This window comes from Sus scrofa, chromosome 9 (assembly GCF_054392235.1).
Source record: "Sus scrofa isolate SSC_HxYL_T2T_F1_AM1 chromosome 9, Sscrofa_HxYL_maternal_Yorkshire_Landrace_v2.0, whole genome shotgun sequence".
In the NCBI taxonomy this organism is placed as follows: Eukaryota; Metazoa; Chordata; class Mammalia; order Artiodactyla; family Suidae; genus Sus; species Sus scrofa.
Window position 1 is genome coordinate 31,720,382 of NC_139391.1, and position 22,063 is coordinate 31,742,444.

Consider the following 22,063-nt stretch of genomic DNA (forward strand, 5'->3'; position numbering starts at 1 on the left):
AAAGGAGTTGCCCGAGGGAGGTTTTTGTGGTGATGGAGTAGTTCTGTTATCTTGATGCTATGGCAGCTACACAATTCTATACTTGTGCTAAAAAGGCATAGAGCTATACACATATTACACAATATTAAATTCCTGGTTTTTATATTGTACTATAATTATGTGAATGTGACCATTGGGAGAAGATGGGTGAGGTATACACAGAATCTCTTTATGCTATCTTTGCAACTTTCTATAAATCTATAATATAACAAAATTTAAAGTTTTTAAAAGACAAATTAAAGACATCATTGCCTTCCCTAATGAAGTCATATTCTCTCCTAAAATTTTAATCACAGTATCAAATTAATTAAATTTAGAGATACTCAGTATGCAGTCATTAAAAGGTAAGTGCAAACTATTTGTATTTTTGACCCTTTATATCTACCTATATAACTTTTCAAAATAGCTGTGAGCCCTTATAAGCTTTCAAGACTGAGTTTATAGATATCCTTCCTATAATGTCTGTCCTCTCTTTATTTCAAAAAAATCTCTGATCTTGACATTCTTTTTTGATATCCAATTAGGTAGGTATGGCATTTTTTTTTTTTTGGACAGTCTTTATTCCATCTTTATTCACATCCTTGTTGAATTTCCATTCACGTGCAGTAATTGTTATTTATGTTTTGGGCACATACATCTATAGGACTGGCAAATCATGTATTTACCGCAGTTCCATATAGAAGAGTTCTATCCCCCCACCTCACTCCACCTCCTGGCCTGAAATTCCCCTGTGCTACTCCTTTGAAGACAACTCTTCTGCCCACCCTGTGGCTCCAGGCATCATTTACCTGTGTTCCTCCTTACAGTTTTTCCTTTTACAAAATGTAATGTAAGTGGAATCATACATCATGTAAGCATTCAGTTTTGAGTTCTTTTTATTTTTATTTATTTTATTTATTTATTTATTTTTATTACACAAATGAATTTATCACATCTGTAGTTGTATAATGATCATAACAATCCAATTTCACAGGATTTCCATCCCATAACCCAAGCATATCCCCCCCACCCCCCAAACTGTCTCCTCTGGAGACCGTAAGTTTTTCAGTGTCGTTGATTTACAATTTTATGTTAATTTCAGATGTATAGCATAATCATTTGATACGTGCATAGGTTATACTACATTTAAAGTTATTATAAAATCCTGGCTGTATTTCAGCACTGTACAACACACCTTTGAATCTCACTTATTTTATACCTAGTAGTCTGTACCTCATAATCCCCTTCCCCAATTTTGCCCCTCCCTCCACTCCTCTTCCCACTGATAACCTCTAGTTCTCTGTATCCAGGAATCTGTTGCTGTTTTGTTGTATTTGTCCATTTGTTTTATTTTTTACAGTACACATATGAGTAGAAACAAAGTATTTGTCTTTCTCTGACTTATTTCCCTAAGCATAATACCCTCCAGGTCCACCCATGTTGCTGCAAACGACAAAGATTCATTCTTCTTATGACTGTGTAATTTCCCATTGTACATACATATATCATTTGTTTCTATTTGCATGAAATACCTTTTTTCATCCTTTCAGTATGTCTGTGGTGTTGTTGTTGCTGTTTTGCTTTTTAGGGCCACACCCACGGTATCTGGAAGTTCCTAGAGAGTGATGTACTTATTGTCATTTTGTTACTTGTTTTCTACTTGTTTTTGTACCACTTAGGTTGTTAGGCATTTAGGTTGTTTCCCTAGGTGTGGGCTGGAGGGCATGCTGGGACAGCCCTGCCAAGCCAGCCAGCACATCAGGCAGTTTTTCCATCTGCAGCTTCCATGTCATTCCCAGGAATAAACAAGACTGCACACTCTCCAAGAATAGATTCTCTGTTTCTTACAGACCTCCCTTAAGCTGCTCTTGGTTTTCAAGCCAACTAAGGGGATTGTCTTCCTGGTGCTGGGCACCATAGCTGGCTTGCCTATTGTTTAGCTTGAACCTCTCGCTCCCCAGGGAGGATACCCAAAATGGTGATAACCCCTCCACTTCTAGGTCACTCAGGAGGGGTACAGGTCTCAACTAAATCACTTCTCCCCTCCTACCAAACCCAATGTAACTCCTTCCTTACAGCCCTGGTTGTAGAGGAGCCAGTGTGTTTGTCTTTATGTCAATTTCAGCAAGTGTTGCTCTATCTGTAGTTTCCATTTTGATGTGTTGACGAGGTGAGGTGAACTCAGCATTCTCCTACTTCACCATCTTTTATCCTGCTAAATGATATGGCCTTAATTTTGAAGGTTCACTCTTCTTATGACTTGGTCCCATCCTTTTAGACTGTTCCAAACCACTCTTCCCTTTCATAGTCTATCACTCACTTTCATCTTCCAGCCAGGCTACCCCATGGTGATTTTCTCTGGGTTTATAAATGCACTGGTCCGTTTTTTCTACTGCCACTGAATATGATTGTTTTCCAGAAGTCTATTCTTTTTTTTTTAATTATTCAATGAATTTATTACATTTATGTTTGTACAATGATCATCACAATCCAATTTTATAGGATTTCCATCCCACACCCCCAGCACATTCCTCCACCCCCTAAACTGTCTCCTTTGGAAACCATAAGCTTTTCAAAGCCTATGAGTCAGTATCTGTTCTGCAAAGAAGTTCATTGTGTCCTTTTTTCGGATTCCACATGTCAAGGATAGCATTTGATGTTGGTGTCTCATTGTATGGCTGACTTCACTTAGCATGATAATTTCTAGGTCCATCCATGTTACTAAAAATGCTGGTATTTCATTCCTTTTAATGGCTTAGTAATATTCCATTGTGTATATGTACCACATCTTCTTGATCCACTCCTCTGTTGATGGACATTTAGGTTGTTTCCATGTCTTGGCCATTGAAAATAGTGCTGAAATGAACATTGGAGTACATGTGTCTTTGCGAGTCATGGTTTTCTCTGGATAGATGCCCAGGAGTGGGACTGCTGGATCAAATGGTAGTTCTATTTTTAGTTTTCTGAGCAATCTCCATACTGCTTTCCCCAGTGGTTGCACCAATTTACATTCCCACCAACAGTGTACTAGGGTTCCTTTTTCTCCACACCCTCTCCAGCACTTATTGTTTGTAGACTTTTTGATGATGGCCATTCTGGCTGGTATAAAGGTGGTACCTCATAGTGGTTTTGATTTGCATTTCTCTAATAATAAGTGATGTTGAACATCTTTTCATGGTTTTTTTGGCCATCCGTATGTCTTCTTTGGAGAATTATCTGTTCAGATCTTCTGCCCATTTTTTTATGGGATTGTTTGTTTTTTTTTTTCAGAAGTCTATTCTTGAGTCTCTTAATATCTAGAGGTCAGCAAACTTGGTGCATTCTTTTTTTTTTTTTTTTTTTTTTTTTTTTGTCTTTTGTCTTTTGTCTTTTGTCTTTTTGTTGTTGTTGTTGTTGTTGTTGTTGCTATTTCTTGGGCCGCTACCGCGGCATATGAAGGTTCCCAGGCTAGGGGTCTAGTCAGAGCTGTAGCCACTGGCCTACACCAGAGCCACAGCAATGCGGGATCCGAGCCGCGTCTGCAACCTACACCACAGCTCACAGCAACGCCGGATCGTTAACCCACTCAGCAAGGGCAGGGACCGAACCCGCAACCTCATGGTTCCTAGTCGGACTCGTTAACCACTGCGCCACGACGGGAACTCCAACTTGGTGCATTCTAAGATAGGCATTCTCAAAATGTGGTCCCCAGATCAGCACTTGCCTTGTTGCATCAAAATCACTGAATCAGAATTTCTGAGGTTAGAGCCACCAACTCCAGGATATTCTCATTCCCATTGAAGTCTGAAAATCTGTACTCTATACCCTCTTCCAGAGATCTACTAATAAGGCTTCAATTATAATTTCTTAACAAAAAGAACCTCAACATATACTTCAGGCTTTATTTTCAATTTCCTATCAGACATGTCCACAAATAAGTTTTGCTACCTCCTCTAAGTTGTATATTCTAATATTATGCTCATGAGTCCTCTCTTTCCTCCTCAAATAACTTCTATTTCTGCTCCCAATCATTCTGGCCTGAATCTCATTAACCAGGAGTTGTATTTGTCATATAAAATTCCCTTGAGCACAAATCCAATTGGTTCTATTGATTTTTGCCTAATAACTTTGCTAAAATCCATCTTGCTTTTCATGAATACTGCTATTACTCTATTTCTTGGTTAGAAATTACATCACATTCTCTTTCAAGAATATTTTCTGCAACAAGAGTAAATATAATGCTAAGATTTTGAGTCATTTGGACCCAACTGGATTTGGATACAAACTATGAATCATTGAATCCAGGACTGAAACCCACATCTTGGCTTCCAAATGTCAGTTTTTTTGGTTTATTTTATTTTATTTTATTTTATTTTATTTTGGTAGTAATCCATGCCCAGCAAGATGTTTGATTTTGGGGTAACTATTCTTCCTTCATTATTTGCTGGAGGACAGAGTCTGTTATATTGCCAATAGGTTATTCATGGGATAATAACTGCAATACCAACTAGGTGTCAGAATATTCTTCCACAAGAAATGTTAGCATATATTATTTGTAGCCAGAGCACCTTCAATTTGAATATAGTACTACATGATGATTAAAAGAAAAAAAACTGAGTAAAGTTCTCCATTGACAAATAGTTTGGGGGGCAAGGAGAGAAAAGAACCTCATAAAAATAGAAGAAAACTTATTCACATGGAGGGTTTTGCAACATTCATGAAGTCACTGTAGTATTACCACAAAAACACTTCATATTTTCAAGCAGTTTTCCCTTAATTATATCTCTTACCACTGTTATAATAATTACATTCTGGGTTTGTTAGTGTCACAAATGTCCAAATTGAAGGGTACCTTGGAGGTCATCTATTTCCTACTCCACTTTGTATTGATTAAGGAAATGTTGAGTAAGGAAAGTAATAGGACTCGTCTAAAGTTATGCAGCTAGTTAGTAACAGAGCAGAGATTATAAAATCTCAAGTCTCTTGACTATCAGCTTTCTGCTTAATTGGTCATCCTTTGTGAATAGGCAGGAAACATGACAAACACAAAAGATAGAGAGGAAGAGGTTAGCAGGAAAAGCTGTGAGGCAAAGCAAAGGACTGCACAATCAGAGCACAGAAAAGGGTGAAATGGTGTTGCTGATGTCATTGAATAGAGATTAAAGGAGGGCAATGCCTAAATCTTCAGCAGCTCTGCATCCAATTTCACAAGGTAGATAGATAAGACAACAAACCCAAATCACACGCCTTTTTTAAATTTAGAAGCTTTATGTGCAATATCTGAACTTCACCCTAAAAATACCCCATGGTTTCCTCACAGCACATGATTGTGTGTATTTGACAGCCGGTGATGACTGCCACTGACACTTAGCTCTGTGCTATGGCCAACAAACCAAAATTAGAACAATGATTTGACCTTCCACAGATGGCCTCAAAGGAGCTATTACAGGTAGTCCAGGAAATAAAGTATTTCATGGAAAGATTATAATTATAGCATTCCTTATAAATAATATGTAATCCTTAAAGTCCACAATTACGTGTAGACGAACACAATATAATTGCTAGGTACTTTACTTTCCTCATGTGTACACAGATTTTGTTATTCAATGTTCTTCAGATTCCCAAATTAGATCCCAAATGTAACTGTCTTTCTTTATCTTTCTTTCTCTCTCTGCTTTTCCTCAGCTCCTTCAGTACAGAGACAGACAGGAGATTGCAGTTCTCTGCCCCTCTCCAAATATTGTAATTAATAAACAGTGTTCAAATTTTCAACATTTGTGAATTCAGTGTCTCACACACACACACACACACACACACACACACACACTCCCTTTCTGTATGTTAATATTTTCTTTGTATATTTAGGTGCTCTGTATTAGGTACATATATGCTAATGAGTGTTTTACACCTTTGCATATGATCCCATTATCATTATATAATGTCCTTTTTTGTGTTTTTTTACAAAACTTGTTTTAAAGTCTATTTTGTCTGGTGATTATTTCTATCCCCACTTTATTGTTTCCATTTGCATGAAATATCTTTTTCCATCTCCTCACTTTCAGAGTATCTGTGTGTTTTTAGTTCCTGAAATGCATCTCTTGTAGGCAACATATATATGGATCTTGTGTTTTTATTTTTAATTCAATCAGCCACCACATGTCTTTTGATGGAGCATTTAGTCTATTGACATATAAACTGATTATTGATAAGTATTTAGTTATTGCAATTATATTACTTATTTTCTGGTTGTCTTTGTAGTTCTCTCTTCTTGTCTTCTTCAGCTGTACCTGCAGCATATGGGAGTTCTCGGGCCAGGGATCAAATAGGAGCAGCAGCTGAGGTCTGCGCTACAGCCATAACAACATCAGATCTGAGCCACATCTGTGACCTATGATGAAATTACAACAGTGCAGATCCTTAACCCATTGAATAAAGCCAGGGATCAATCGAACCTGCATCCTCACAGAGACAACATCAGGTCCTTAACCCACTGAGCCACAATAAGAACTCTGATAATTTTGTTTGGTAGGAGGTTGGTGTTCCTTTCCCTCTGTTTTTTTGTATATCTATTGCAGGATTTTAATGTGTGGTTATCAAGAGGTTCATGTATGTTGACCTACAACTACATCTATTTTTTCAAACTGTTAGTAATTTAAGTTCAAATACCTTCTAAAATATTTATATTTTTACTCGCCTCCCCCAAATTATGTGGGTTTGGTGTCATATTTTACAACTTCATATTTATCTCTTTACTGACTACTGTAGTTATAGTCATTTTTTGCCTATTAAAGTTGTTGATCCTCAGCCTTTATAATATATTTACCTTTACTAGAGGAATTTTTTCTTTCCTATAGGTGTTTACTTCTTGTTATAGCCTTTTATTTTGCGCTTAAGGAAGACCCTTTAACTATTCCTTTAGGGTAGTTTTGTTATTGATAAACTCTTTTAGTTTTTGCTTCTTTGAGAACTTCTTTATCTCTCCTTAAATCTAAATAATAATCTTGCTGGGTAGAGTATCCTAGCTTGCAGATTTTTCACTTTCAGCACTTTGAATATAGCCTACAAAGATTCTTCTGCAAAATCAGCTGATAACTGTATGGGAATTCCCTTACATATGAGTATTTCTTTTTCTCTTGCTGTTTTTTGAATTATCTCTTTATCTTTAATTTTTTTCATTTTAATTATAATATGCCTGATTGTGAGTCTACTTGGATTCATCTTTTGGGAAACCCTCTAAGGGGGACACTTTCCTGTACCAGATATCTAGTTCCTTTTTCAAGTTTGAGTTTTCAGCCATGATTTCATATATATATTTTTAACATTTTTTCTCTCTCTTTTCTTCTTCTGGGACCCCTATAATGCAAACATTGGTATGCTTGATGTTGTCTCAGAAGTCTCTTAAATGGTTATGATTTTTGTTTGTTTGTTTTTCTTTTTGCTGTTCTGATGTAGTTTTTCTGTTATTCTACCTTCCAAATTACTTATGCATTCTTCTGTATCACTTGATCTGCCATTATTTCCTTTTATTGTGTTTTTCATTTCAACTATTGTATTCTTCAGTTCTGACTGGTTCTTTTTTACATTTTATGGCTACTTGTTAAAGTTCTCATTGTGTTCATCACTTTTTTCTCTAATTCAGATAGCATTTTTAGTATTAATGCTTTGAACTCTTTCCCTTGTAAGTTTTTTGTTTCTGTTCTATTAGTTTTTTTTTCCCCCAGGGGTTTTCTCTTGTTCTCTCAATTGAAACAAATTCCTCTGTCTTCTCATTTTGCTTAACTTTTTCTTTCTCTGTAAAATTCAGTGAAACAGTTATCTATTGTACTCTTAAAGAAGTGTCCTTGTATGAAAGTGTTCCTATACAATCTGCCTGTGTCTTTGGTGGGAGAGCTGGCTCTGACATAAGCATAAGTCACATCTTTCCTCACAGGTTTCTGGCAGCTATCACTTTGATAGGAGGTGGGACTGGAGGTGGAATGGCTACAGGCAGAGCCAGATATGAGCGAGGGTTTCATTTCTCCTCAGTGTGCAGCACCATCCTATTCAGGGCAGAGGTATGTCCAAGTTGCTGGAACAGAAACCCTGAGGATCAAATCTGAGCTGATTTAATTTCCTTTAAGTCTGTGCTCTACTCCTTTCAGCACTAGCACCCTTGCCCCAGAAGGGAGCATTGCTAGGGCAAGAGGGGCTGGTACAGGAACTCAGCATGGGATGGGCATGGACTTAGGTGACCTCAGCAAGAGTCAGATTCTTGGACTACTTCTGATGTACTGTCTCCATAAACACCAGTAATGGCTGCCCCTAACCTGAGCATGAGCCCAAATTTATGAAAATAAGGGAAGCCAATGGTAGATGAAGACAGAGTAGTTAAAAGTAGTTTTTCACACACTGGTAATAACCCAGAGGGGAAAAAAACATTCTGTGCTCAAATACTGAAGCGTGTTGAGAAATTTAACAGTTTGATATGCAAAATTTGTAGATTTTTCCCCAATATTATTTTTTAAATAAATTTCAGCTTAACTAAATATCATTGGAGAAGCAAGGATGGAAAGAACATTAACTTGCCTATTAACCATACATATCTGAGTACCTTAAGATAAATGTTTTTTCAGGCTCTAATTTCCCTCCCCATCCTTCTTAGCTAGGCCTTCAGGTATATTTTATGCAAAAAAGTGGGGTTTACATGAAGTCTGAGACAATGATACACATCTGTTCCCAACTCTGGGTTCAGTGATATCATATTGACGGCTTAAAATCAAACCTGGTGTATTTATATCACAGAAGCTGTCACATGCTGTAAGTTCATACCACTTTTTACCAACCTTGTGGCAATGAACAACAGGAGGTTCTCTTATCATTTTCTGGTTTCTCTGATCTTCCTTAAAGATGTCTCTTGTCTGCTCAGTCACTTAACTTCTCCTTACTCTAATAAGTAAAGATAACTCTGAAAACCCCTACTGCATCCTTGATCAGATCTCTTGCTGGTGAATCTCCTCCCTTGGCCTCTGAGATGGTCTCTCTTGTACAGTGGCTTGCCTACTAGCTGTCTACTTGGCTATTTTCTTCTTCTATAGGTCTTGTAAAAACTTCTGGGACTGTTCTATGCCATTTAGTAACCAGAAGAGGTTCAAAGTTGCTTACCTAGGCTCAATGTCTGCAGGAATGCTCCACATGACAATTTTTACTCTAATGCCACCATTAGATGGTACAGTTGGTATAGCCATGCTCTCCCAGAGTTCTGATCCAAAAATGGTGCACACAACACTTTACTTTAACTTTTCCTCATGGTAGATTACTTAGCTATCCTCTGCAACAAGATCTTGGTCTGAAGGTGAAACCATTGCACATGTGTTCCTCTTCACTTCGACTCTCTTCTTCCCACAAACCTCCATTCAAAAGACTGTCTTTCTTCCCTAAGGCAAGGGCTACCTTATACTATCTCTTTAGATCTCTCTATCCGTGCATATAGGAATCCTAAATTTCAACAGAGCCTGCTGCTCAAGACTACTGCCTTGTAGGTATACCCCAAACAAATGTTATTTGACAGTCAGATTTGAGTAATGCCTTTATCATTCTGGTTCATTCCACTCTTCCCTTGAAACCCCAAAATTCATTGCTTCAAACAGTGGGGACTTTGAGTGTCAATATTTACAGGTATGGAAAAATATCTATAAATACCTTTTAGTATTGTCCCATTATATAAGTTTTGGAAGTGAGCTACTAAATAAAGTTAAGTAGATCTCTTTAACATAAAAATGTTAAGGTGGTTAATATGCTAGTATGCATTGTAAATTTCCAAGAAAGTAATATAATACGCAGCATTTCCTAAACTTATTTGATTAAGGAAACTTTTTATTTTTATTTTTTTTGGTCTTTTTGTTGTTGTTGCTATTTATTGGGCCGCTCCCGCGGCATATGGAGGTTCCCAGGCTAGGGGTTGATCGGAGCTGTAGCCACCGGCCTACGCCAGAGCCACAGCAACGCGGGATCCAAGCCACGTCTGCAACCTACACCACAGCTCACGGCAACGCCGGATCGTTAACCCACTGAGCAAGGGCAGGGATCGAACCTGCAACCTCATGGTTCCTAGTCGGATTCGTTAACCACTGCGCCACGACGGGAACTCCTAAGGAAACTTTTTAAAAAGCACCTTGTGGAGTTAGTTTTCTATGGAACAAATTTTTGGAGACACAGAGTTGCTCAGGAGAACCAAAATAACATGGTGTCCAGAGAAAGAAGAGAGTTTTCCAGGGACAAAGAATACCTTGTTTTTGGTGGTCTCCCTTTGTCTTCTCCCTTGTCTCAAAAACCAAAATTATTTCTATTAGAGAAGGTAAACTGACATCGATTAAGCAGATCCCCCAAGCTTATATATGTGCTACTTATTACAATGTTAAGAGTTTTTAGTAGCTTCATTATTGTTTTTTTCTGCCCTGAAGACTGAACAATTTAGTAAGTTATCCCTGAGAGCATTAACAGTAACTTCACAGGTTGAATATGTTAATGTAACTTTAATAGTGCTTAGGTTAATCCTGTTGAGCAATTTATGCAACAAGAATATCTGAAAGAAGGCAGCTCCATAAAGGATTAGACTAAACTCTCAACTATCTGCGTTATGGATTACTTTCCTGGAGCCAGAATCACACTTTTGCCTTCATCTTCTCTGAGTTTCTCATTTGCTTATTCTTACTGGTATCTACAATCTCAAAGGCACTGTAAGAGGAGGTGTTCGGTGGCTGTGATGGTGGATTTTGTTTTAGTAACTGGAGCTATTCTGCCAGTATTCAAATTAATGTGCATGTACCCCCAAAGTGGCCAGACATGGCAAGCCTGGGGTACAATAGATTCATTGGTTGGGTAATGTGGTCATGATGTTTCCAAAGCCAAACTTGGAGATGAGCTTCCCCTGAAATGCCATTTGCTTTTCCACTGGGTTTCCCATTCCCTCCAAGTAGAATCATCCAAGGCATAGCGTTTGTTTTCCTCTAACCTCAGCATCGTAGTGTGCCTCAGATGGACCTGACACGTGGTACAGCTGCCTCTCTCCCACCCTGTCCTGTCTCCATGGAGAGATTATGCTGGCCAAAGGCCCAAGCTCACAAAAAAAGGGCCATTTTGGAGAGGACTGCTCAGCTTTCCAGGGACAAAGGGAAACCCTTTTTAGTATGCAAAGCATTCCTCACACGAAAATACTAACTTTTTAAAAAGCAGTCTTCTGCCACTCTAATGCTAGGCATTAAAAAATGTCAACAGAGCATCGATAACTGTAATTCTGCTGCATCCAGCTGGGAAACACTGACCTTCATTGGTAATTCAGTCATGTGATTTTTACACACATGACACAAATATGACACAATATACCTTATACATAACATCAAAAGCATGTAAATATATGCATGATTATGCAAATGCTATATAGATATATGTGTTTAAATGCTTGCTTAGTAATTTAGAGTTTACAAATCGCTAGCTCACTGACATAATATTACATAAAAAAGAAGGAAGCCTGTCAATCCAGAATACACAGAGGGCCCTGAAAATATGTGTTATCAAACTCAAAATGCAACCTAGTCAAGATGCTCTCATATATGAACTACTATTTTTCCAAAAATATGGGTAATATCTCCATGAAAAGCAATTATTAATTTATTTAAAGCAGTGCTGATATCATAGTTTTGTGTTCATTATATATTTGTTCCGTTAAGGTATTTAAAGTGCAACTATTTTGTGGCGACTCCATAAAATGTCTTCACATGAGAAGAAGCAGTTTTGTAAAATGATGAAATTAAATTTGATCTCAATTTTCTTCACTTCATTTGTCTTCATTTCCTCATTTTTCTAAAATAAACATGTGATCATCTTGTTATAGGGAAAAAACTTTGCTCAAAAAATTCAGAAGTCAGAACAATAGGTGTCAGGACTTTAGGTAATGAAACACATTAGGTGTGAGGATAGTTTGGTTTGAAGGTGTTGCAAGCCTAGAAAACAGATCACCATGATGTGGGGAGTAGGTAAGGCTTGAGAGGTATTTTTAAGGGAGGGAAAAACTCAGCAACAGAAGTGAAAAGAGTAGTTTTCAGTAGAGGAAACAATGGCCAGGAGGTGGAGTTCTGCCTGGAGACCAGAGGATTTGGAAATTGGCAGCACACTGAAGGTAAAGACACAGGGGTTGAGAATGACCAGATACAGCTGAGCTGTGACTGGGTAGCCTTTAGGGAGGGCAGGGCTACTAGAAATGCTTTTATCCAGACAATGGCATATATACAAAATAGAAGGTGAGTGGGTTAATAAAAAACAAGAAAAAGTAGAGCAGCTCTAACCAAGCTGCTCTTTCTCTTCTGTGAGAATTGAGGCAGAAAATAACTCACATGACTTAACCACTTTCTCAGGACGTACTCAGGAAATTCCCAGTCACCTTTGAGTTAAATCATAGAGCCTCTTGTTCTGCTTTAAGACTTTCACTGACTTGCCCCCCACAGCCTTCAATACCCTCAGATCTCCAGGGTGCCTCTCTCTATTCACCTCAAGCACTAAATTAATCATTCCTGGCCATCCTCCAGGATCCTCCTCCTTCTGGAACGCCACCTTCTGCATTTTCATCCATCTGGAGCTGCACGGTTCCAAGAGCTCTCTGACGACTGGGACAAGCAGTCTGGACAGCAGAAGCCTGGAAGGTGTTCCAAGCAGGTGGTCCAGCCTGGAAAACAGATCAGAAGAGGGAGAGGAGATTACTGTGTCTCAGACAATAAACTTTGAGCAGAAACTCTGAAAGAGAGCCAGCTTTTCATTAGTGTGGAGGTGGAGGTGGAGGATGGGGAGGCCAGCATCACACCGCCAAGAAACAAAGGACAAAGTTAACTGTTATGAATTTCATATTATCTTTTTTATCTCTATTCCTTTATTCATTCATGAATTCAGAGTGCATGTTGAATATTGGAAGTCACTCACAGAACACAAACCACTAGCTAGCCCTGCAAATCAGTAACTAGAGCAATGCCTAGAAATCATACTCCTGAATAACTTTATTTCTAAAGCATATTCCTTTCTCTGCAGTGGCAGCCTTAATAAATCATAATCGTATTTGTGAAATTCTCTCATATATACCAAAAGATTGCATGTCTCTTGGAAAGCATAAAGGGTAAAAAGAACTTCAAAAAATAAAATGTGTTTCACACAGATGCACTGCACAGGTTCACAGTCCCATCCACAGCACATTTTATGTGGTAGAATTAGGACGTCACAGCTTGCAAGATAAACCATGGGACATTTTCTATGAGAGAAAGATATCTTGATGAATCACAAAGAATTCAGGCAAAGTTTTTAAAAGGAGTAAAGGGAGTTCCCTTGTTGGCTCAGTGGTTAATGAACCTGACTAGGATCCGTGAGGACGAGGGTTCAAACTCTGGCGTTGCTCAGTGGGTTAAGGATCTGGCGTTGCCGTGAGCTGTGGTGTAGGTCGCAGACACAGTTCGGATCCTGCAATGCTGTGACTGTGGCGCGGGCCAGCAGCTGTGGCTCCCCTCTTAGCCTGGGAACCTCTATATGCTGTGGGTGTGGCCCTAAAAAGCAAAAAATAAAAATAAAAAAATAAAAGGAGAAAAGTACTGGACGTCATATGTCTTTGTGAAAGAGAACAAAACTTGTTAGTCCACTTAAGTGTTTTACATGTGGTAGGTCTTCAGATATTGATTAAATAACACAAACTAAGTCCCAGGGAGCACAGGTGCAGGCAAAGGAAGGAAGGTGAGGGAACCCCAAACTGACCAAAATGAGGTTTCTGCTCTTCGAGGGAATGGCACTGGGAATAAAAAAATAAAGTTGAGTTTCTTGCCCCCTGATATTTGGGACTGAGAGTCACACCTGCTACAACACATTCACATATATCATTTTACTCACTTTACAGTAACCCTGTGAGGATAGTATGATAGATTGTTTTACTACAGAAGAAAAAGCTGAGGTTCAAGGACCCCCAAAAAGGACTTCCACTCACTTTTTCTTCTAGTTATTTTCTACTTTGTCCTATTCTAGTTAACTGCTTTCTTCAAGGCATAGTGTTCTATGAATACATGATTTTCTCTCTCCAAGTGTAGCCCAGTCTTACCCTGTGGATCTGTGGAAAGAAAGATATGCTGTTTTGCTTTGTTTTGGCATGGCTCCAAAGGCTGCCTGTCATAACGTGGGAAGGCTTAGCTATGAGCCACTTTGGAACATCACTGTCACAGCCCAAAGAGAAAGCAGAAAATACCAGGAAACTGAAGGCTGGGGGTACGCAATAAAGCTCATTACAGGGTACAAAGAGGCATGGTGAACTTGTCCTTGAGTCTATCCGCTATCCAGCCCATGGGATTCATCCTGGAGAGGAGGCCACTGTAGCAGACATCTCTAGGCGGTGGGACCAATTGAAGTCATACAGGCTACAGCATCAGACTTTGAGAGATCCGTCTATTGGAAACAGGACCCAGCCAGAATCAGCTGGTGGGAATATGATATTCCGTGGTCCAGCCATGAAAATAAGAGAATGTTTCTGAGCTTGGTATCCTGCCAAGTCCCCAGACAAGTGAGGTGATATTCAGGATAGCTTTGCAGTCCAAGCAGGGACAAGGGTACTCATCAGGGAACAAGGTAGCCTGGCTTACATACCCACACACTTTGCACCTGGCGCTAAGTGTCATGCATCTAAAACACATGATATGAGTCTTTAAACAGCAGAATTCAAGTTCCAACATGGAAAAGAGTGGTTAAAACACACAGAAAAAAAGAAACGTGGGCAAACACCATTGCGAAGACGGCAAAAGTGGGAAGAGTCCAAGAGCCAAATCTTCATTTGCTGTAATAGGAAACAATTAGATATTGTCAAAAATAAAATAAATATATAAATCAAGAATTAGAAATGTAAATATTTAGAAACCCAGAAGTGAATACCAGAAAGAAACATATTAACAAGTGGTTAACTCTAGGGATTGGAACTGGAAGAGGGGAAGGTACATGGAGAGAGGCAGCTAGTTTCTATTATATGCCTTACAGTACTATTTTCTAATTGTGGTACAATATACATAACATAAAATTTACCATTTTAAAATGCACGGTTTAGTGGCATTCGTATATTCACAATGTTTGTTTGGGGTTTGTATTTTTTTGGTATATTCACAACGTTGTACAATCATTACCATTATTCATTTCCAGAAGTTTTTCATCTTCCCAAACAGAAGCTCTGTACCCATTAAATAGTAACGCTCCATACTTGCCTCCCCCAGCCCCTGGTAACCTCTATTCTACTTTCTGTATCTTTGAAAGTATCTGTTGTGGCCAAAAAAAAATTTTTTTTCTTGCAAAGAACAATTGAGGAGAGACAGAACTAAGGAACAAAGCAATGAAAGAACAAAGGAAGGAATTAATGAATTGGACCTATAAGGTCATCAGATTAGATGTCATATAGTGTTGAAGTGACGAAGGAATGGTGACCTGTCCTCCTTATAGGCACAGTGCTTAACTCTACCCAAAGCTCATCACTGACAGCCCTGAGATGGGTTATCTCAGTTTTGAATCTACTCAGTCCTTCTGGGAATACAAGCAAATTACTTAACCTCTGTCATACGTTCCTCATCTGGTAAATGTTTTAATGTCTTTTTTTTTTTCTTTTTATGACCAAGACTGCATTCAATTCTCTCTGATATTTCTTACTTTTAATGTCAGTAAATATTAAGAATCTCCAGCTACCGGGAGTTCCCACTGTGGCTCAGCAGATTACAAACCCAACTAGTACCCATGAGGATGCGTGGTCAATCCCTGGTCTCAATCAGTGGGTTAAGGATCCGTGTTGCTGTGAGCTGTGGTGTAGGTCACAGATGTGACTCAGATCCCACCATTGCTGTGGCTGTGGCTTAGGCTGGCAGCTGCAGCTCTGATTTGACCCCTAGCCTAGGAAATTCCATATGCCACATATGCGGCCCTAAAAAGAAAAAAAAAAAATCTTCATGTACCTGTACTACAACTAGGTTCTAAAAATAAAGAAAGGAGTAAATATAGTCCATGCTCTCCTAAGGCTTACAGTCTACAAGGAAGTTAGCTTTGAGAACATTTAAATGCAATAACATGTGTTCTGGCAATAGCCAAGGCATGGAAGCAACGTAAATGTCCATCACCAGATGAATTGGTTAAGAAGATGTGGTACATATATACAATCAAATACGCAGTCATTAAAAAAGGAATGAAATAATGCCATTGGCAGCAACATGAATGAAACTAGAGATTCTCATACTAAGTGAAGTAAAAGAGAAAGGCAAATGTCATATGATATCGCTTAAATGTGGAATCAAAAATATGGCTCAGATGAACTTATCTACAAAACAGAAACAAATTCACAAGCACAGGGAGCAGACATGTGGTTGCCAAGAGGGAGAGGGGAGGAAGAGGGAGGGACTGGGAGTTTGGGGTTGGTAGATACAAACTATTATGTTTAGAATGGATAAGCAATGATGTTCTACTGCACAGCACAGCGAACTATATCCAGTCCCTTGGGATGGACTATGATGGAAGATAATATAAGAAAGGTAAAGTATGGTTGTATGACTGGGTCACTTTACTGAACAGCAGAAACTGGCACAAAACTGTAAATCAATTATACTTTAATTTTTAACTTAAAATAAAGAATAAAAAATTAATAAAAAAGAAAGAAAAAATATGTGTGCTGGGTTCTGTGGACATATCACACAAGGATGGACAGATCCACTCAGGGCTGCCATGAGTCATACTGCACATTAGGTTGTTTCCATCCAGTGTCTTCTGATTTGTTAGTGCCCACGCTGTACCAGCTGCTAAGTTCAGTACTTTGAATATTAATTACCACTTTCACCAGCGTACTGTCAACTAAAAAAATTTGCACAACCTAAAAGTTGAGAGGTATGTTTTATTCAGTAGACAAAACTAAGGACTTAAGCTCAGGAGGCAGCATCTCAAGTAACCCTGAGAAAACTGCTCCAAGGAGGTAAAGGGGGGAGCTAGGATATATAGGAGTTTTGTAACAAAGGGCAGGTAGTAGGAACAAAAGATTACTGTTAATAACAGAAAACTAGGTATCTCAAGCCAAGCAATTAAGCACTATTCTAAGCATGGGAAGATGAAAGTTCTGAGCTGGCTGAAATCATTCCTTCGATATGCACCTCAACTATCTGGGGCCAGTATTCTATATTTTCACATCCCGAGTTTCCTTCAAGCTCACCACTCACCCTTGAAGGTGGCTGCAATTGCTAATGACTATAACATCCTTTGTTTACTGATATGGCAAGCAATATTTTATTTCTCAGTATTATCAAGAAAGAAATATCAGAGAAGAAATATGAGTTAGAGTGTTGAAAGGTAAGTGTCATCAGCCAGAAGGGGGAGAGACCAGGAGGATACTTTCTAAGCGGAGAGCTTGGCAGTATTCTGTGCAGTTGAAAACAGGGTCAAGGAATAAAGCTCATCAAGTGAGAAGGCTGGAAGTATAATACAAACAAGATCCAAGAGTCCATCATGAACCACCTCCTATGCCAAGTTAACACTCAGTATTTTCCCAGAAGGTGCAAAGGAGCCTCAGAAGTCTTTGACTCCAAGTTATGGAATGTCTGATGGAAGGAGAGGCCAACTGGAAATGGCAGTGGGAGTTTGGCTGAGACATGCAAGGTTTCCTGCTATAGTCAGAGCGACATCAATAAGGGTAGCAATCAGACTGCCCCTGAAAAGAGTGTTTTGTGTCTGGCAATTGCAGAGTCATTGTTGACCTCAGCCAGTGGTGAAGCGGGAGAGTGGGAGACATACTGCTGAAGGCTAGAGATGAAATGGCCCAAAGCCCGTACGGTATGTTCAACCCTGTATGTCTCCTAATCTATTGAGAATTCTGGAGGTAGCTTACATGTTTCCTAGTAACTTGGGCACCTACTTGGTTTGAACTGGTTTAATTTATAGATCTTTCTGTCATCCTGTGCACACTTTCACATTCAAACTTGCAGTTCTCCATAAAGTCTGACCCTGCCTTTCCCATTCCAAGGCAGTACAAAAGAGCTTTGGTACTCTTTGGTGGGTTACTTCCTCACTGTGGTAAGCAATAAACTCAGCTTCGTCTGATCAACAGATTGTGTTAGTGATATTTGGAGACCCCGAACTTGATCATGCTAACCCAGTCAAGGAACTGAGACTCTTTCTTTCATTTGTATGTACACATTACTCATACGTGGCATTTGTGTAAATAGCTGACATCATGAAGATGTGTTTTACATCGTAATGCTGCTCAGACCCCACCCGCCTCAAAAACCTCTGATATCCCACTCATCCTGAACACGTGCCAACAAGCTTCTGCTCTCATACACAATTTAACTACCAAAAGAAAGGCAATGTGACTCTCCTACCCCTCCCAACCACCGCAACCACTGTCACCTGTCTCGAAGTCCACCTTTGCAATCTCAGACTCTTTAGTTAAGAGCCCTGCCAAATAGTACTTCTCCATCATTTAGCAGTCCTGATGATCTGTCAAAGGTCTTGAAATTTCTGCCCTGAACTTCCTTACAAGGGAGAAAAATAGTAGGGATATTTATTTTCACATTCAGATCTATCAAATTCAGTGGAAGTCCTTAAGCAAAAGTGGCTACAAGTCATTTTAGGTTTAAATTATGAATTTGATACATTTTTCCTGTTATACCACTCGGTATAATTGCTCTAATGGATGTATACACAAGCTTAAAGGAGCATAAAAGAAGTTATCCAAAGCAGCCTGTGAGAGTCTGGCCTAGCTCCTAGAGGAGCTGAAATGTGAAAAGTGAATTGGCCATTTGCGGCAGATGCGAGAACAGTCAAAGGATTAGAGATTGAAGTAAAAATAATAATTGCTAATACTTGCCGAGCACTTCAAATGTCAGCCCTGTTCTAAGCATTTCATTTTCACCGTTTTAAGCAAATCATTGAATTCTGTCAACCATCATGGGAGCTCAGTACTATTATATCATTCTCATTTTATAGACAGGAAAATTGAGACACAGAGGCATTTTGTAACTAGCTCGAGGTCACCCCCATGTTTCTAGACTTTAGGATTGAAATCTAGGAGATGAGAGTACACTGAATCGCAATGCACATCTTTCTCCTACTGAAAGAACAAGAGGAGATTAAAAAATGAAAGATCACTAAGGGGCTGGAGCATTAAGCACAAGAGAAATAAAGGAGGGAGATGAAGTTATGTAGCGTTATCTTCCACCTTTGGCATTTTGCCATTTATTAGACTTTGTGAATGAAAAATATTGCTTAGCAAGCAAAGATTGCTATGGCCGTCAAGCCATCAGCCACTAGCACTGCCTTCCAATGGTTAGCCCTGAGGAAACTCAGGATGAAGACAAACGGGCTGCCTGCTACCAAGTCTTCAGCCACTGCAGCCACCACCAACTTCAGGGACTGGACACCGGCCCTAGAAGCTAAAGTGCATATCAAAGGAATGATTTCAAGGAGCCCAGACTCTTGCATCTTCCCATATAAAGAAAAGTACTAAATTAATTAACTTGAGATACCTGGTTTTCTTAAACAGTCATGGTTTGAAGTTCTGACTACTTGGTCTTTGTTGCCTGTATTGGCTTCTCATCTACCTCTGTGGAACAGTGCCTCAGAGCTCTCTGAGAGGCTGCATCCCAGGCTTGAAGTCCTCAAAAAGTGCTAAATAAAGCAAAATTCTCAACTTTTAGATTAATTTTTTTCCCAGTCGACAATCTCCTAGGTTTTTCCCTGTGATTTTTTTTTTAATTTTATCATTTTTTTTTTTTTTTTTTTTTTTTTGGCTTTTTGCCTTTTCTAGGGCTGCTCTGAGGCACATGGAGGTTCCCAGGCTAGGGGTCTAATCAGAGCTACAGCCACTGGCCTACACCACAGCCATAGCAACGCGGGATCCGAGCTGAGTCTGCAACCTACACCACTGCTCACAGCAACGCCAGCTCCTTAAACCACTGAGCAAGGCCAGGGATCAAAGTGCAACCTCATGGTTCCTAGTCAGATTCGTTAACCACTGAGCCATGACAGGAACTCCTTTCCTTGTGATTTTTTTCAATTATTTTTTAAAAAAGAAAAGGGCACAGTTCAGGATTTTTATTTCATGCTAGCGTGGGGAAAGGATTCCTATCACAAGTTAAGACCAGGCCAAGACCTGCATGGTGGAGGAGAATGGTGGCTGCTCAGACAGAGTTAGAAGATTCATTGCTGAAGCAGAGCAGGTTCTGGGAGTATTGGCAAATCACAACTCTCTGATCTGCAGTTTTTTCACAAAAAAAGTTAAGGGTTGGAATTCAACAGTCTCTAAAATTGCATCTAGTTCTGTATTCCTATGGCTTCCTACCAGCTTGTTCGTGGACCTCTCTGCTTGCCTGCTGACAGCTGAGTTTCCCATGTTTGTCCTTTCCTCCTCCTCCTCCTCCTCCAGTTCTCCCACTGTTGTGGCACCATGTTATTTTCACAGGCCTTGATAGCTCAAGAATGAGTTGGGTTTTTTGTTGTTGTTGTTGTCGTTGTTTTTTGTTTTGGCCACACCAGAGGCGTGTGGAATCCCCCGAGCCAGGGACTGAACCCACGCCAAAGCAGCAACCCAAACGACTGTAGTGGCAACACCAGATCCTTAACTCACTGTGTCACAAGAAAATTCCCAAGAATGAGCTTTTACATGGGAGGTTTCTCCTGTATGAGATCAGGCTCTTCATAGGAAAGCTACTGTAACAAAAAATTATGAATGCAGTCTTCCATCATGGTCATTCTCTGTCCTTCAATCTCAATTTTTCTTCTTTGTAGTGGTTATGGTATTAGAAATAAATATACATGTTTGTTATTCCAAAGTTAGAAATTATACATAAGCAAAAAAATGCATATTTCTTTCTAGACTCTAATTCATTATTTATCTTTTATTTTGAAATCCCAATTCCTAAGGCATTCGTTAAAACTTCTACATTAATTGTAAGTAGAGTTTCTTCTGAGAAGTTACAAGAAGAGTTAAAAAGAAAAAGCAAACAAACAGGTAGGAGAAATGCATGAAATTGTAGATAAAATTTTTCCAAAAAGAATGGATCAACTATTGGTTTTAGAAACTCGTTCTTCATTTTATTCCCTATTCATTGTAGTCTAATAAAAAACTAAAACAGTGCAGTACTTATGCATGAATATCCTGTACCACTTCCAAGAAATGCAAGGCATAGATACGATCTCATTACCTTTCATCAAAACCTTCGTTGTATGAAAGCACTGTTCTCGCCATGTCAGAGGTGTGTTATGAAGCTAAAAGTCACCGAACCTGTTCATGGCCTACCACTTTATGCAACTTTAGATTAGAAAAGATCTAAAATTCTATTCTCTCAATTGTTATCTCTCTATTGTTCACATAACCCTGAGTCTATTATCTCTCTTTTGAAGGAAATAAATTCCGTCAAACTGCAGGATAAGAAACAGATCACAAAAACATTCTGATTTTATTCCTGTCTCAGGGCATACAAGCAAGTTATCAATGTACATGTCAGTAAAACATTCCTAGGTCCTTAGATGAGAGGTGTTAAATAAACACATTATTAACTGAGTCTGAAAAAAATGTGTTTACTTACAAACTTCCTGTGCTATTCTGATTGCTCTCCAGAAAGCAGGCTCCCTTCACCACCCCAGGGCTTTCTCTGGAGCCTGCCTGCTCTTGTTCCTCGGCTCTCAACACGTGACCCACTCTTAGAGAAGGTTGTTTGTTTATGCTGTGGTGCATCATCAATTTTCCCACTGCAAAGGCTGCCTCTGCTCTCATGTGAATCAGAGACTATTGAACTACCCCTGACCTAGAAGTCCCCACATTGACCCCTCCCCAACATCTCCTGTGTTATCTCTGACTTTCTGTCTTGCCTGCACCCTCTAGGCTTTTTCTTTAGGGCCAAACTTCTTTACCACTTCTGTCTCTGCTTTATTCAACTTTAATCATGTTATGGCCAAAGAGATGAACAAAGAATTGGCAAGGGTCATGTCCTTCTATCAAACCAGATTCTCTTCTGTGAGAAAATGTTCAGGAAGTTGGGTGGTGGATTTGGGAGCAGAAAGA

The 22,063-nt window shown here is 39.2% G+C and overlaps 1 protein-coding gene and 1 long non-coding RNA gene across 2 annotated transcripts; both read right to left on the reverse strand.

Moving 5' to 3' along the window:
- Positions 1–901: 901 nt before the first annotated feature.
- LOC146399822 (uncharacterized) lies at positions 902–21,736 on the reverse strand. The gene is made up of 3 exons (XM_084978591.1): positions 21,588–21,736; positions 12,520–12,694; positions 902–6,385 (listed from the first exon to the last, which is right to left on the reverse strand). The coding sequence occupies exons 1-3, from the start codon at positions 21,734–21,736 to the stop codon at positions 6,362–6,364; spliced, it is 348 nt and encodes a 115-aa protein (XP_084834717.1). The 3' UTR covers positions 902–6,361.
- LOC146399823 (uncharacterized) lies at positions 9,056–12,277 on the reverse strand. The gene is made up of 2 exons (XR_014816656.1): positions 10,134–12,277; positions 9,056–9,845 (listed from the first exon to the last, which is right to left on the reverse strand). It is a non-coding gene; the product is annotated as an uncharacterized LOC146399823 (long non-coding RNA).
- Positions 21,737–22,063: the final 327 nt, after the last annotated feature.

Coding starts and splice junctions, on each gene's coding strand:
- LOC146399822 (XM_084978591.1), bottom strand. CDS start 21,736: ATGCACCACAGCATAAACAAACAACCTTCTCTAAGAGTGGGTCACGTG. Junction 12,695..21,587: donor CAGAATAGCACAGGAAGTTT/GTAAGTAAACAC, acceptor TCTGTTTTCCAG/GCTGGACCACCTGCTTGGAA. Junction 6,386..12,519: donor TGATTAATTTAGTGCTTGAG/GTGAATAGAGAG, acceptor ATTTCATCATAG/GTCACAGATGTGGCTCAGAT.